The sequence below is a fragment of the Pristiophorus japonicus genome, chromosome 12 (assembly GCF_044704955.1).
Source record: "Pristiophorus japonicus isolate sPriJap1 chromosome 12, sPriJap1.hap1, whole genome shotgun sequence".
NCBI lineage: Eukaryota > Metazoa > Chordata > Chondrichthyes > Pristiophoridae > Pristiophorus > Pristiophorus japonicus.
In genome coordinates, this window is record NC_091988.1 from 106,904,469 (window position 1) to 106,921,443 (window position 16,975).

Genomic DNA, 16,975 nt, shown 5'->3' on the forward strand with positions numbered 1-16,975 from the left:
ACTGAACACCCACAGTATTCATCTCGAGGGTTCTCTGCATCTCTAATATCCTTTTTTTAAATCAAATTCCTAAACTGAGTTTTTCTTTTCCTCCTTCCATTGTGCTTTGTGAGTTTCTTCAATTTATTTCTACTTTCATTCTCTATTTACCCATTTTGGGTCTGTTTAGTTAACTCTTATTTTTCTTGGTTATGTTTTTTTGCATATGCAACATAGTTTTTGAAGTGTTTTTATTTTTCCTCAATTTACCAATTTTTCAGTAAAGTTCTCGGTGTATCCTTCATTCATCCTTCATTCCTTTGAAGATTCTTTCAAAATCGTATGTTTTTGTCCTGTTCCTGACTGTTGGTTGTCCTGTTCGGGAATGGATAGTCCTTCTCATAAGTTTATAAGTAATTCCTCAAGATAGTAGGGTTCAAAGGCATTTATTGGCTTTCATAGGAAATAAGTATGCAATGATGACCATTACACATATACTTGAGAGCCCACTTACGATAGGGTGAATTCTCCAGTAATTCATATTGTCACAGGTTTTGAGCTTAAAGGTGAATGGCTGATCAGACCTTGTCAATCTCTGAAGTATATCTGTTTTAATCACCCTTTAAACCTTTCTTTCACTCTGGTTATGTGAGAATTCCACATGACCTCATCCAATAGTGTCAGCTGGGGCTCAGTGGGTAGCACTCTTGCCTCTGAGTCAGAAGGTTGTGGGTTCAAGACCCACTCCAGAGACTTGAGCACAAAAATCGAGGCCGACTCTCCAGTGCAGTGATATGGGAGCGGTGCCATCTTTCGGATGAGACGTTAAACCGAGGTCCCGTCTGCCCCCTCAGATGGATATAAAAGTTCCCATGGCACTATTTCAAAGCAGAGCAGGGGAGTTATCACTGGTGTCCTGGCCAATATTTATCCCTCAATCAACATCGCTTAAAAAAAAAGATCTGGTCATTATCACATTGCTGTTTGTGGGAACTTGCTGTGCACACATTTCCTGCCGCATTTCCTGCATTACAACAGTGACTACATTTCAAAAGTACTTCATTGGCTGTAAACTGCTTTGGGATGTCCTGAGGTGAAAGGTGCTATGTAAATGCAAGCCTTTCTTTTCTTTCAATTAGCTGCAATAAATTCAGTTTTAACAAGAATCGCTCCCCAAGCCTTCACCTTGACTGAACTGTCAATCATGTCATTCAACCCGAGATAATTACAGAGAACTTGGGCCCTCTAAAGGGACGTTACACAGATGTCCTCAGAAGAGTTACTATCTAAAGCCATAGCTTCTCGACTTGATGGTCAAAACATTTCCATAGATATCTTACTGTTGAGAGATCTATGGTAGCTCTCAAGGCTGAGCAAACGAAGACAGTTTGTGGCCTCTGCTGAATCTCCTTACAGCTGAAGCTTTGTGTTTGCTTTTCATTTCACTGCAAATGAAATTGAAACAGACATCTCCAGCTTCTAACAGAAACTTATTTAACAGGGGAAAACTAAAAGTTAATGTAAAGAATTAACTCTTTCCTTAGTCAGATAACCTTTGTTACCTTACTGAGGTCACTAGTTTCAATATGATGTTATGGATGCTGCCCTGGTCACCTACAAGAACTAGGACCTTCAGCAGAGTCCTTGATGGGATCAAAGTGGAATTCTGCACCTTGTTCACCACTTCAGTTTTGTCACCTCACTCTGATTCTGGAAATCCCAGTTTATGTTGAGCTGATTGAAGCCACCTGTTACTACAACCTTGTCTTTGCATATCTTATCCCATAGAAAATATTATTGTCACCGCTGTTATTAGTCAAGTCCTCTGCCTGCTAATTTAAGGCTGACTTTCATTTTGTGTCTTCCTTAATGTTAACATATAAAGTTACTTTTCCTTCCCTGTAAAATGGTAATTTTTCTACCGCCCTTTGTATTGAGCTCTTTTTGATCTCCAAGAGTAAGCAATGTTCCTCGATAACATAATTTTGCACTGATGCATATATTACCTGTAACGAAGTAAAGCATCTTGATTTGAATGCTTTTAAAATTCAGGTATGGACACTCTAATTGTGCGAGGCCCCTTGGGAAAGAGTGACCATAATATGGTGGAATTCCACATTAGGATGGAGAATGAAACATTTAATTCAGAGACCATGGTCCAGAACTTAAAGAAGGGTAACTTTGAAGGTATGAGGCGTGAATTGTCTAGGATAGATTGGCGAATGATACTTAAGGGGTTGACTGTGTGGGTAATGGCAGACATTTAGAGACCGCATGGATGAACTACAACAATTGTACATCCCTATCTGGCGTAAAAATAAAAAAGCGAAGGTGGCTCAACCGTGGCTATCAAGGGAAATCAGGGATAGTATTAAAGCCAAGGAAGTGGCATACAAATTGGCCAGAAATAGCAGCGAACCTGGGGACTGGGAGAAATTTAGAACTCAGCAGAGGAGGACAAAGGGTTTGATTAGGGCAGGGAAAATGGAGTACGAGAAGAAGCTTGCAGGGAACATTAAGACGGACTGCAAAAGTTTCTATAGATATGTAAAGAGAAAAAGGTTAGTAAAGACAAACGTAGGTCCTCTGCAGTCAGAATCAGGGGAAGTCATAATGAGGAACAAAGAAATGGCTGACCAATTGAACAAGTACTTTGGTTCGGTATTCACTGAGGAGGACACAAACAACCTTCCGGATATAAAAGGGGTCAGAGGGTCTATTAAGAAGGAGGAACTGAGGGAAATCCTTATTAGTCGGGAAATTGTGTTGGGGAAATTGATGGGATTGAAGGCCGATAAATCCCCAGGGCCTGATGGACTGCATCCCAGAGAACTTAAGGAGGTGGCCTTGGAAATAGCGGATGCATTGACAGTCATTTTCCAACATTCCATAGACTCTGTATCAGTTCCTATCGAGTGGAGGGGTAGCCAATGTAACCCCACTTTTTAAAAAAGGAGGGAGAGAGAAAACAGGGAATTATAGACCGGTCAGCCTGACATAGGTAGTGGGTAAAATGATGGAATCAATTATTAAGGATGTCATAGCAGCGCATTTGGAAAGAGGTGACATGATAGGTCCAAGTCAACATGGATTTGTGAAAGGGAAATCATGCTTGACAAATCTTCTGAAATGTTTTGAGGATGTTTCCAGTAGAGTGGACAAGGGAGAACCAGTTGATGTGGTGTATTTGGACTTTCAGAAGGCTTTTGACAAGGTCCCACACAAGAGATTAATGTGCAAAGTTAAAGCACATGGGATTGGGGGTAGTGTGCTGACATGGATTGAGAACTGGTTGTCAGACAGGCAGCAAAGCGTAGGAGTAAATGGGTACTTTTCAGAATGGCAGGCAGTGACTAGTGGGGTACCGCAAGGTTCTCTGCTGGGGCCCTAGCTGTTTGCATTGTACCTTAATGATTTAGACGAGGGGATTAAATGTAGTATCTCCAAATTTGCGGATGACACTAAGTTGGGTGGCAGTGTGAGCTGCGAGGAGGATGCTATGAGGCTGCAGAGTGACTTGGATAGGTTAGGTGAGTGGGCAAATGCATGGCAGATGAAGTATAATGTGGATAAATGTGAGGTTATCCACTTTGGTGGTTAAAAACATAGAGACAGACTATTATCAGAATGGTGACAGATTAGGAAAAGGGGAGGTGCAACAAGACCTGGGTGTCATGGTACATCAGTCATTGAAGGTTGGCATGCAGGTACAGCAGGCGGTTAAGAAAGCAAATGGCATGTTGGCCTTCATAGCGAGGGGATTTGAGTACAGGGGCAGGGAGGTGTTACTACAGTTGTACAGGGCTTTGGTGAGGCCACACCTGGAGTATTGTGTACAGTTTTGGTCTCCTAATTTGAGGAAGGACATTCTTGCTATTGAGGGAGTGCAGCGAAGGTTCACCAGACTGATTCCCAGGATGGCGGGACTGACATATCAAGAAAGACTGGATCAAACTGGGCTTGTATTCACTGGAGTTCAGAAGAATGAGAGGGGATCTCATAGAAACGTTTAAAATTCTGACGGGTTTAGACAGGTTAGATGCAGGAACAATGTTCCCAATGTTGGGGAAGTCCAGAACCAGGGGTCACAGTCTAAGGATAAGGGGTAAGCCATTTAGGACCGAGATAAGGAGAAACTTCATCACCCAGAGAGTGGTGAACCTGTAGAATTCTCTACCACAGGAAGTTGTTGAGGCCAATTCACTAAATATATTCAAAAAGGAGTTAGATGTAGTCCTCACTACTAGGGGGATCAAGGGTTATGGCGAGAAAGCAGGAATGGGGTACTGAAGTTGCATGTTCAGCCATGAACTCATTGAATGGCGGTGCAGGCTCGAAGGGCCAAATGGCCTACTCCTGCACCTATTTTCTATGTTTCTAACCTTTTTCTTGTAATTTTATAGCCGTAGATTTCTTTGTTTTCTTTAACTGGGTTTACTTTCTAGTTTAAGAATTTAGTTATCCTTTCTATCGTCACCAGATTCAGCAGACACAGAGGTTTGGTGAAGTGGGCATACATTCCTTTGTCTGGATGAGAAGCTGACTAAATCGTATTGGAAGTATTTTAGGTGTTTAATAATGTGCATTAAGCTCACCTTTTGCCCCATTTTTCCTTTTAATCCTCTGGTAAAGCACTAGCTGGCAGTTGAAGTGTCGTTATATTTATAATCATGTAATAGTCATCCAGAATTTGATAAAATATTTGGCTTTCAAGCACTCGTTGAGCTGTGTGACCAGTGCTATATCAAACTGCAATTGCTAAATAGTAATGCACAGTTTTTTTACTCATCATACTTGTAAGTTACTAGAACTGCCAAAGAAATAAAGTCCATTTTTGTGTGTGGAATTGTTTGATCTTCTATGAGGATGTGCATTCCTGGCACATACACATGGAAGAAAGAGGGGTAAGAAAAACTAAGTGAGGAAACCTGGGGGTGTGCTTTCAGTTCTTGTGTATTTTTTAAAATTGAGAACCTTTTCCTACCTTGTAGTAGATAACTTCAGTTAGTCAACTATTTTCCTTCCTGCATGAGATTTTCATTTTTACCTGGAGCTGCTCTGATGGCGCAGGTTATGAGTGTGACTTGCGTGCTTCGATGTAGGAGTCCATTCACAACCAGACATTGGTGCTTTGGATTCGTCTGACCTTTTCTAGTTTTGGATGCTGCCTGCTTAACATCCATGTTGTTCTGAAGTGCCAATTCCAGTTAGGTTCTGTGTACAACTTATGTCATACAAGCAATTCTGTATGGCAGTGGAGATTTGAATTGACTGGTCTTCACTGGTGGAAAATAAATAATTGAATTTATTTCTTAACTGGTGAAAGATATGTTCCTGTACTAAAGGTGGCTTTCCTAGGCATTTTCTCCTTTAAAGTTATAGTGATCCCTGAACCTTTTTTCTTCAGTAGAGCTAAAGCTGTGGGAGAAGAGGGAAAGACTATTCTCTTTATAATTTAGGTTTAAATATATTTGCAGAAGTAGAGGTTGATTACTTTAAATACAGATCATCCTCTCTTGCTTCTTCTAGAACTAAGGACAATTTATAGGGCTGAGACTGGTTGACCTACTGGTAGGATGCCTCTGAACTGAATGCTGGGAGGCGACCAGGAATATATCGGACATGAATGTTCTTTTAAAAACAAGTTATTTTAGCCCTACTTTGGCCAGCAGAATTTCTAAAGCCTATTCTGTCTTCTGTTCTTTTTCCCCCTCTCCCCCTCTCTCGCTTTTTCTCACCCTTGGTTTCATGGCTTTCTGTGGCTCATGAACAGCTCTTGGGCAGCAGTTGCCATGTCCTGCCATTTCTATGATGCTGCTCGGAAAGCTCCCTGTCATTTTATCAGTCTAATGAGGAGAGAGACCCTACTTGAGTTTCCTTGTTGGCAAAGAAATTGATGACTATTATCTTCTATGAAAAGTGGACATACCTTGAACAAAATGTACTCCGATATTTTCCTTCACCTTTTAAGAATGGTGCAACTAAAAAGGAGCATTTTCTTGAAACCCTGAGTGCAAGTCCAAACAAGAACTCATCCGCTGCTAAAACCTCTGCCATGTGAGCACCCAAGAGAGAGCTGACTTCAGTCAACCAGATTGTTCACAAGTGTGCATTGTTTAAGTCGTTTGAACGATTTTCTAGAAATGTGGCTGTTCTGAATATCTCTAAACAGTACCTGACCAAAGTAGGGTTGGGAGTTTATGCAGAGATATCTCCCTCCCTGCTGAGTTCGTTGTAGAATCTCTACTGCTGCCTCAGTTGAGATTGAGCTGCAAAGTTCTTCATTGAACAAATTCACTAAAGTATAGTTAAGTTGGAAAGTTGGATATTGACATTAATACCTTGGTTTTCCCTTTCAGAGGCCTAATGTACTACAGTGCTGTGACTATCCTTCCCAAAATGTTGTTTTCTTGTCAATCGTTTCTCCTCTCCCTGCCACGAGCAATGATGGCAGTGACTATTTTCGATTCTTTTATGTCAGCCTGTTCCATAAGTGCCAATTTATCACCTTTTAATATACAACAGGTGTAAGTGAAGTTTTGTGTGTTTTATTGTAAAAGAATAGTACAAGTACCATCATGGGTAAGTGGTTACGTTTATTTTTTATACAGACTGAGCTACAGGTGAAATTTATAAAGCTGCTGTATCTGGATGGTAAAGCTGATGCTGTATCCCTATACAAATCTATAAAGAAGTTCTATGTAGAGCACCAAATCTGTCTCCAGTCTATGGCCATGATAACCACAAATGGTTCAGCCATTATGATGGGATCGAAAGGAGGTCTTCATGTCAAGCTCAAGGTAAACTAATTGTAATATTGACTCTTAAAGCTAGTTATTTGTTCATGGTGGAATTCCTATTGAATTAATGGGGTGGGGATTATTGTTTGGTAGTTAGTGAATTATTGAGGTGCTTTAATATACTAATATAAAATATGCATGTAATGTGAGATTTTTGTGTGTTTGTGATGGGATTATCTGGACTCATCTGAGATTGGGAGGTTTTCAGAATCTGTTCAATCTGTTAGTGTGACCTAACAATGGGGGAATTATTCAATCTTCAGAACAGGGAATAATTGATATGATTCAGCTGAAAATTGAAAGTATGTAGAGCTGGCCATGAAATAAATACTTTGTTTTCCATTTCAACACTATTTTGGGACTAACTTTATTTTTTAATAACACCTCTTTCAAGTACTCGGTCCCATACTTTTTGTAGTATATATTAATGATTTAGACTTAAACTTAGGGGGCACAATAAAGAAATTTGCAGATGATACAAAAATTGGCCGTGTGGTTGACAGTGAGGAGGAAAGCTGTAGACTGCAGGAAGATATCGATGGACTGGTCAGTTGGGCAGAAAAGTGGCAAATGGAATTCAATCTGGAAAACTGAGGTAATGCATTTAGGGAGGTGCAACAAGGCAAGGGAATACACAATAAATGGGAGGAACAGAGGGACCTTGAAGTATATGTCCACAGATCCTTAAAGGTAGCAGGACAGGTTGATAAGGTAGTTAAAAAAGCATATGGAATGTTTGCCTTTATTAGCCGAGGCTTAGAATACAAGAGCAGGGAGGTTATGCTAGAACTGTATACAACACTAGTTAGGCCACAGCTAGAGTACTGCATGCAGTTCTGGTCACCTTATTACAGGAAAGATGTGTTTGCACTGGAGAGGATACAGAGGAGATTTACGAGGATGTTGCCAGGACTGGAAAACTTTAGCGATGAGGAAAAATTGGATAGGCTGGGGTTGTTTTCATTGGTACAGAGGAGGCTGAGGGGAGACGTTATTGAGGTGTATAAAATTATGAGGGGCCTAGATACAGTGGATAGGAAGGACCTGTTTCCCTTAGCAGAGGGGTCAATAACCAGGGGGGTTCTGATTTAAAGTAATTGGTAGAAGGATTAGAGGGGGGATGAAGAAGCATTTTTTCACGCAGAGGGTGGTGATGGTCTGGAACTCACTGCCTGAAAGGGTGGTAGAGGCAGAAACCCTCATCACATTTAAAAAGTACTTGGATGTGCACTTGACGAGCTGTAATCTACAAGGCTACGGACCCAGTGCTGGAAGGTGGGATTAGGCTGGGTAACTCTATTTCGATGGGCATGGGCCGAATGGCCTCCTCTGGTGTCATAATTTTTCTATGATTCTAAGTATTTAGTTATCTAATGTGTTATATGCATTTCTTTGTACTTATATCCATCTCGACATGTACACTAGTATAATGGTTATGTTGCTGCACTAGTATTCCAAAAGCCTGGACTAATAATCCAGAGACGTGCGTTCAGCTCCCACTATGGCAGTTTGTGAATTTGAATTCAGTTTATAAGAAAAAAGCAATTGAATAAATCTCGAATAAAAAGCTAGTATCAGTAATAGAGCTGTCGAATTGATGTAAAAACCCAACTGATTCGCTAATGTGTCCTCTGACAGAAGGAAATTAGCTGTCTTTACCCAGTCTGGCCGATGTGTGACACCAGACCCACAGCAATGTCTCTTAACTGCCTTCTGAAATGGTTACAAAGAAGCATAATTATAATAAAAATGGACGGACCACCTGGCTTCGACCTGGGCATCGAATTCGGATAGGGCAAAAGCACACCCGGCCCAGTCCTCCTCACAGTCTGTGACTTGTACCAAATTTGGGAGAGCTGTCCTACAGACTAGTCAAGCAACAACAACAACAACAACAACAACAATGACATAGTCATAGTCACAGAATCATATCTGCCAACGTCACAGACTCCTCTACCACCTGGCCCACCAGCAGGACAAACCCACCAGCGGTGGCAACACAATGGTATACAATCGGGAGGGAGTGACCCTGGTAATCCTCAACATTTACTCTGAAGTATCATGGTACCAGATCAAACATGGACAAGGAAACCTCCTGCTGATTACCACCTACCACCCTCCCTTAGCTGATGAATCAGTACTCTTCCATGTTGAACACACTTGGAAGAAGCACTGAGGGTAGCAGGGGCACATAATGTACTCTGGGTGGGGGAACTTCAATGTCAAATGCTGCTTACTAAGATATTGCACAAATCAAGTTAACACGGGATTGAAACCATTATTTTACATGGGCTTGAAGTTAAAACTAATGGGCCTATTTCTAATTTGTCCCCCCTTTTGAATATGGGCACCACCTAAGTCTGTTTTCAATCGACTGGTACCTTTCCAGTGTTCAGTCTCCTTTAGTACTCTGGTATAAAAAACACTTATCGCCAGGGGTGTAATGTTTTTGAGCTTTTGTAGCCTATCTGGTATTTTCATCACATTCATATCAAAGTCTTTTATTTTGCCTGGGTCCAGTGTGTTTGGGGAGGGCATGTTGCTTATGCCTATCCTTGTAAATACTTGGCAGAAATAGTTATTCACAATGTTTGCTGGCTTGTGCTCATCCTCTTTCGAGTTCCTTTCTGTTTAAGATTCTGTCTTCTCTGACCTCTTACAGTTGTACGGAAAGAATATCTTCGTGTTATATTTTGCACCTGCTGTTGTGCTTTATTCGAGGTATTTTCTGTGGTTCTTTGCAGTGGGATTAGTTTTGAATTGTTCTAGCCAAGGGCTGGTACAGAAAAGATGGGTCAAATGGCCTCTTTCTGTGCTGTAAATATCTCTGGTTTTATAGCCTCCTATGTTCCTGCAATCACTCTTTTAACCTGTTTCTGCACATCCTTATATTTACCCTTGAACCTCATCCATTTTCTTCCTGAAGCATCTTAGATTTTTTTTGGCCTTTATTTTACATTTGTTAATTAATTTAGGTTCACATCTATTTAGTCTCATTTATTTATCTTGCATGCTCAACATTATGTCTTTAAAGGTATTTAACTTTTCCTTGACGGAATGCTGTTGAATGACCACCCTCAGTTAATTTAGCTAAGTTATTCCTTCATTCCTATGAAATTAACCCTTTTTAAAAGTTATATCCTCGGGTCTTGGTTTTAGGTTTTTCTGAATCCAAGTTCATGTTGAACTTGATAGCTCTGTGGTCACTGTTCCCAAGGAGACATAACATCCATTTTCTGTATCTAGTCAAGGTCATTTTTTAAAATTCATTCATGGGATGTGGGCGTTGCTGGCAAGTCTAACATTTATTGCGCATCCCTAATTGCCTTTAAGCCGTCTTCTTGAACCGCAGAGGGCAGTTAAGAGTTGACCACGTTGCTGGTCAATATAGGCCAGGTAAGGACGGCAGATTTCCTACCCTAAAGCTTGGTGAATCAGATGGGATTTTGCGCCAATCTGGTGGTTTTATGGTCACCATTACTGACACTATCTTTTTATTCCAGAATTATTTAATTTAAATTCCATAGCTGCCATGGTGGGATTTGAACGTGTCTCTGGATCATTAGTCCAGGCCTCTGGATTACTCATCCAGTAACATAACCACTATGCCGCCGAGCCCTTTACGAACATCAACACTACCTCTTACATTCTCTGATGCATTGGGTTAAGAAGCAATCATGCATTACCATTAGGAACTCTGACTTTAAGCCATTTGTGTTTTCCCAAATTAATATTGGGTTGATTGAAGTCTCCTGTAAAATAACTTGCTTGTTCTCATCTATCTCTCCAAAGACAAAAATTGATAAAAAGGGAGAAAATAGAATGAGAGTAAACTCGCAAGAAATATAAAAACAGATTGTAAGAGTTTCTACAAGTATGTAAAAAGGAAGAGATTAGCAAAAATAAACATTGGTTCCTTAGAGGCTGAGACAGGAGAAATTATTATGGGGAATAAGGAAATGGCAGAGACTTTAAACAAATATTTTGTATCTGTCTTCACAGTAGAAATCACAAAAAGCATACCAAAAATAGTGGGGAACCAAGGGGCTAATAAGAGTGAGGAACTTAAAGTAAATATAAGTAAAGAAAAAGTACTTGGGGAAACTAATAGGACTAAAAGCCGACAAACCCTCTGGATCTGACTGCCTACATCCTAGGGTTCTAAAAGAGGTGGCTGAAGAGATAGTGGATGCATTGGTTATGATCTTACAAAACTCCCTAGATTCTAGAACGGTCCCAGCGGATTAGAACAGTGGCTACAATCCAAAAGTACTTCATTGGCTGTAAAGCGCTTTGAAACGTCCGGTGGTCATAAAAGGCGCTATATAAATCCAGGTCTTTCTTTCAAATGTAACCCCGCTCTTCAAGAAAGGAGGGAGAGAGATCAGGAACTAAAGGCCAGTTAGCCTGACATCAGTCGTCGGGGAAAATGCTGCAATCTATTATTAAGGAAGTGGTAACAGGACACTTAGAAAATTATAAAATGATTAGGTAGAGTCAACATGGTTTTATGAAAGAGAAATCGTGTTAAACAAATTTATTTGCGTTTTTAAGATTGTAATTAACAGGATAGATAAAGGGGAACCAGTGGATGTAGTGTATTTGGATTTATAAAAGGCGTTCAATAAAGTGCCACATAAAAGGTTGCTATGCAAGATAAGGGCTCATGGAGTTGGGGTAATATATTAGCATGGATAGCGGATTGGTTAACGGACAGAAAACAGAATAGGGATAAATGGGTCATTTTCTGGTTGGCAGGCTGTAACTGGTTGGATACTGCAGCGATCGGTGCTTGGGGCCCCAGCTATTTACAATCTATATTAATGACTTAGATGAAGGATCGAATGTAATGTATCCAAGTTTGTAGAGGATGCAAAGCTCAATGCTAGGTGGGAATATTATGAGGAGGACACAAAGCAAAGGGATAGATACAGGTTAAGTGAGTGGGCAATAAGTTGGCAGTTGGAGTATAATGTGAGGTAATTCACTTTGGTTGGAAGAATAGAAAAACAGAATATTTTTTAAATGGTGAGAAACTATTAAATGCTGGTGTTCAGGGAGATTTCGGAGTCCTCACACAAAGTTAGCATGCAGATACAACAAGCAATTAGGAATGCAAATGGCATGTTGGCATTTATTGCAAGGGGTTAGAGTACAAGAGTCTTACTATAATTGTACAAGGCTTTGGTGAGACCACACCTGGAGTACTATACACAGTCTGGGTCTCCTTATCTGAGGAAGGATATACTTGCTTTAGAGGGGGTGCAACAAAGGTTCACTAGATTGATTCCTGGGATGAGAGGGTTGTTCTATGAGGAGAGATAGAGTAGATTGGGCCTATACTCTCTGGAGTTTAGAAGAATGAGAGGTAATCTCATTGAAACTTGTAAGATTCTGAAGGGGATTGACAGGGTAGATTCAGAGAGGTTGTTTCCCATGGCTGGGGAGTCCAGAACTAGGGGGTCACAGTCTCAGGATAAGGTGTTGGCCATTTAGGACTGCGATGAGGAACTTCTTTACTCAGGGTTGTGAATCTTTGCAATTCTTTACCCCAAAGAGCTGTGGATGCTGAGTCGTTGAGCATGTTCAAGGCTGAGATCGACAGATTTTTGGAGTCATTCAAGGGATGTGAGGATCGGGCAGAAAAGTGGAATTGAGGTCCAAGATCAGCCATGATCTTATTGAATGGTGGAGCAGGCTTGAGGGGCCGTATGGCCTACTCCTGCTCCTAAGTCTTCTGTTTTTAAAACTGACCTGCTTGTGCCCTCCTGTTAGCCTGGTTATTTTTTTTAATTAGAGTTGTCCAAGTGGTTAATTTTGTAGATTTTTACTTCCCACAGGAACAATTTATTTTACCTTCCAGGTGTCCCTGACGCATGGCTTCAGTACCTCCTTTTTTTGTCCACACAATCTTTCCTGAAGACTGTACTGAATGCTATGCTCATTCCCACCCCCTTGATTCAGCCATGTTTCTGTTATTCCTGCTACATTTTCCTTTTTGCTACAACAGCCTCCAGATCCATCATTGTATTTAAAATGAACAGTCAAATGCGGTTCATTGATCAGAGGCTTTGTTTAGTAACATGACTCTTGAAAGGGTTGGTGTAGAGTTGTTAGAGTTCCAGTTATTACTGGTGATATATAGAAACATAGAAAATAGGTGCAGGAGTAGGCCATTGGGCCCTTCGAGCTGCACCACCATTCAATAAGATCATGGCTGATCATTAACCTCAGTACCCCTTTCTCTCCATATCCCTTGATCCCTTTAGCCGTAAGGGTCATATCTAACTCCCTCTTTAATATATCCAATGTACTGGCATCAACAATTCTCTGCGGTAGGGAATTCCACAGGTTAACAACTCTGAGTGAAGAAGTTTCTCCTCATCTCAGTCCTAAATGGCTTACCCCTTATCCTTAGACTGTGTCCCTTGGTTCTGGACTTTCCCAACATCGGGAACATTCTTCCTGCATCTAACCTGCCCAGTCCCGTCAGAATTTTATATGTTTCTATGAGATCCCCTCTCATCCTTCAAAACTCCAGTGTATAAAGGCCCAGTTGATCCAGTCTCTCCTCATATGTCAGTCCTGCCATCCTAGGAATCAGTCTGGTGAACCTTCGCTGCACTCCCTCAATAGCAAGAATGTCCTTCCTCAGATTAGGAGACCAAAACTGAACACAATATTCCAGGTGAGGCCTCACTAAGGCCCTGTACAGCTGCAGTAAGACCTCCCTGCTCCTGTACTCAAATCCCCTAGCTATGAAGGCCAACATACCATTTGCCGCCTTCACCGCCTGCTGTACCTGCATGCCAACTTTCAATGACTGATGTACCATGACACCCTGGTCTCGTGGCACGTCCCCTTTTTCTAATCTGCCACCATTCAGGTAATCTGCCTTCATTGGGAGCCTGCAGGGTAGCCCCTCCACTCTTTGCTATTTTATTTTGTGAACAAATGAAAATATACCAAAGCAATTCATGATTTATTTTAAATGGGGAGGGATGTGCAATACCATAGAACCGATGTAGTGCGATGGTGTCTTTTGAACTCCGGTCTAAGATTATAATTGTGTGTGTCGCTCTTAATCACCTTTATCAGACTTTGTTTAATTCTTGTGTGATTTATGTCCTCAACTTGCTGACCGTTACTTGTGATGCTGTAGTGGTGCACGTGATATCTTCAATGAGTTGGTTCATGTGATATCTACAATGAGATGAGACACACTGTCCTCAGCAGATGATATGAATACTTGATGAGAAATTGGTGCTATTCAGTCAAGACACCATTTTTGAATGCATTAATTGTATCTCTTGGTCAGGGAAATTTCTGTCTCCGAGCCAAACAATTAATTTTATCTTTCAGCTTGTTCACTGATGCTGAATCAAACACTAATATTACAGTAATAAAGGTATTCCAACACCAGAGTCAGCTTTGTTACTGGAATATTACCCTATTTGTCTTTAAAATCTTTTAATTCTGTTTTCCCTGTGATTCTTTGTCATTCTCTGCCTTATTTTTAATGTAACTTTTAATTTTAGTTTTTCTACCTAGCGTTTCTTAATTTAAAAGTAATTTGAAAATCTATTAATTAACCTTCTTTCTTCCTCCTTGCTCCCAAAATCTGCTTTGGAAGTGGGAGCAAACGGGGGGGGGGAGGGGAAAGTGCTTTGTTTTCTGGAACCAACTGTAGAATCCATGTAAAGTGTTGGTGTTTTTCCAGCATTTCCAGCTGTGTGCCTAATTCTAGGTGTGATTAAGTTTTGGTCATTCATGGCACTCTTTAAGGCTATGAAGTCTGTTGCAATGATTTTTAATTTGACAATCTCTCACCTGTATCTTCATATAGGTAGATATTCCCTGGCTGCTTGGACAACACTTCGTGGTGCATTCAGAGGCTTTGGCTATTAAGGAATCATACAATGAAATTGCACTTTTTCAAGAAATAGATGGTTGTTTCAAAGCTATCTATTCATACATTTCCAGGTAAAATAGATTGTAGCCCTGCTGAAATTATAATGGGATTACAGATCTCCGTGGAGGGAAGCCTGTTTTCCAAACCTGTCATGCAAGGAGTTTCTATAGTTATCGTCTAAATCCAGCCGCAGTAATTTAAATAAAAAAACAACAAGCTGCAGATGTTGGAAATCTGAAACCAAATTAGAAAATTTAGAAGCCACTCCACAGACCAGGCAGCGTCTGTGGGGGGAATAAATCGTCTAATGTTTCAGGTGTGAGCCCAGCTTGAAGAACCTGGAACATTAGCTGGTAGAATCATAGAATGGTTACAGCTCAGAAGGAGGTCATTTGGCCCATCGAGCCTGTGCTGGCTCTCTGCAAGAGCGCTTCAGCTAGTCCTACTTCCCCGCTCTTTTCCCGAAGCTCTGCAAATTTTTTTCCTTCAGGTACTTATCCAACTCTCCTTTGAAAGCCACAATTAAGTCTGCCTCTGCTACCCTTTAAGGCATTGCATTCCAGATCCTAACCAATCGCTGCATAAAAGTTTTTCATCATGTCGCCTTTAATTCTTTTGTCAATCACCTGGAACCTGTGTCCTCTGGTTCTCGACCCTTCTGCCAATGAGAACATTTTCTATATACTCTATCGAGATCCCTCATGATTTTGAATACCTCTTTTTAAAAAAAAAAATGTATCTTCTCCACATTCTCTTCTCTAAGGAGAACAACACCAATTTCTCTAGTCTATTCACGTAACTGAAGTCCCTCATCCACTCGACTCAAGACCTCATTACAGCCTTGGTCCAAACATGGACAAAAGAGCTGAATTCCAGAAGTGAGGTGAGAGTGAATGCCCTTGATATCAAGGCAGTATTTGACTGAAGGAAGGCCAACGGATCTACCACAGACCCAATCCACATCCGGACCGGGGTCAAGCAGGGCTGCGTCATTGCACCAACGTTCTTCTCGATCTTTCTCGCTGAATGTTCCATCTCGCTCTCAACAAGCTCCCCGCTGGAGTGGAACTAAATTATAGAACCAATGGCAACCTGTTCAAGCTTCGTCGCCTCCAGGCTAGATCCAAGGTCGTCCCATCCTCTGACATCGAACAACAGTACATAGAAACATAGAAAATAGGTGCAGGAGTAGGCCATTCGGCCCTTCGAGCCTGCACCGCCATTCAATGAGTTCATGGCTGAACATGCAACTTCAGTACCCCATTCCTGCTTTCTCGCCATACCCCTTGATCCCCCGAGTAGTAAGGATTTCATCTAACTCCTTTTTGAATATATTTAGTGAATTGGCCTCAACAACTTTCTGTGGTAGAGAATTCCACAGGTTCACCACTCTCTGGGTGAAGAAGTTTCTCCTCATCTCGGTCCTAAATGGCTTACCCCTTATCCTTAGACTGTGTCCCCTGGTTCTGGACTTCCCCAACATTGGGAACATTCTTCCTGCATCTAACCTGTCTAAACCCATCAGAATTTTAAACGTTTCTATGAGGTCCCCTCTCATTCTCCTGAACTCCAGTGAATACAAGCCCAGTTGATTCAGTCTTTCTTGATAGGTCAGTCCCGCCATCCCGGGAACCAGTCTGGTGAACCTTCGCTGCACTCCCTCAATAGCAAGAATGTCCTTCCTCAGGTTAGGAGACTAAAACTGTACACAATACTCCAGGTGTGGCCTCACCAAGGCCCTGTACAACTGTAGCAACACCTCCCTGCCCCTGTACTCAAATCCCCTCGCTATGAAGGCCAACATGCCATTTGCTTTCTTAACCGCCTGCTGTACCTGCCAACCTTCAATGACTGATGTACCATGACACCCAGGTCTCGTTGCACCTCCCCTTTTCCTAATCTGTCACCATTCAGATAATAGTCTGTCTCTCTGTTTTTACCACCAAAGTGGATAACCTCACATTTATCCACATTATACTTCATCTGCCATGCATTTGCCAACTCACCTAACCTATCCAAGTCACTCTGCAGCCTCATAGCATCCTCCTCGCAGCTCACACTGCCACCCAACTTAGTGTCATCCGCAAATTTGGAGATACTACATTTAATCCCCTCGTCTAAATCATTAATGTACAGTGTAAACAGCTGGGGCCCCAGCAGAGAACCTTGCGGTACCCCACTAGTCACTGCCTGCCATTCTGAAAAGTACCCATTTACTCCTACGCTTTGCTTCCTGTCTGACAACCAGTTCTCAATCCATGTCAGCACACTACCCCCAATCCCA

At 41.4% G+C, this 16,975-nt stretch overlaps 1 protein-coding gene across 5 annotated transcripts in view; it reads left to right on the top strand.

The window, feature by feature from the left end:
• The window catches only part of nckipsd (NCK interacting protein with SH3 domain), a 280,231-nt gene that overhangs the window by 47,857 nt on the left and 215,399 nt on the right, over positions 1-16,975 (top strand). For 2 of the 5 annotated variants that reach the window (XM_070895840.1, XM_070895844.1), the window contains 2 exons: positions 6,591-6,779; positions 14,626-14,762. The exons of the other annotated variants lie outside the window; for them this stretch is intronic. In XM_070895840.1, coding sequence (XP_070751941.1) covers positions 6,591-6,779; positions 14,626-14,762 — 326 coding nt within the window. The remainder of the gene's footprint in view (positions 1-6,590; positions 6,780-14,625; positions 14,763-16,975) is intronic. 5 annotated transcript variants of the gene reach the window in all.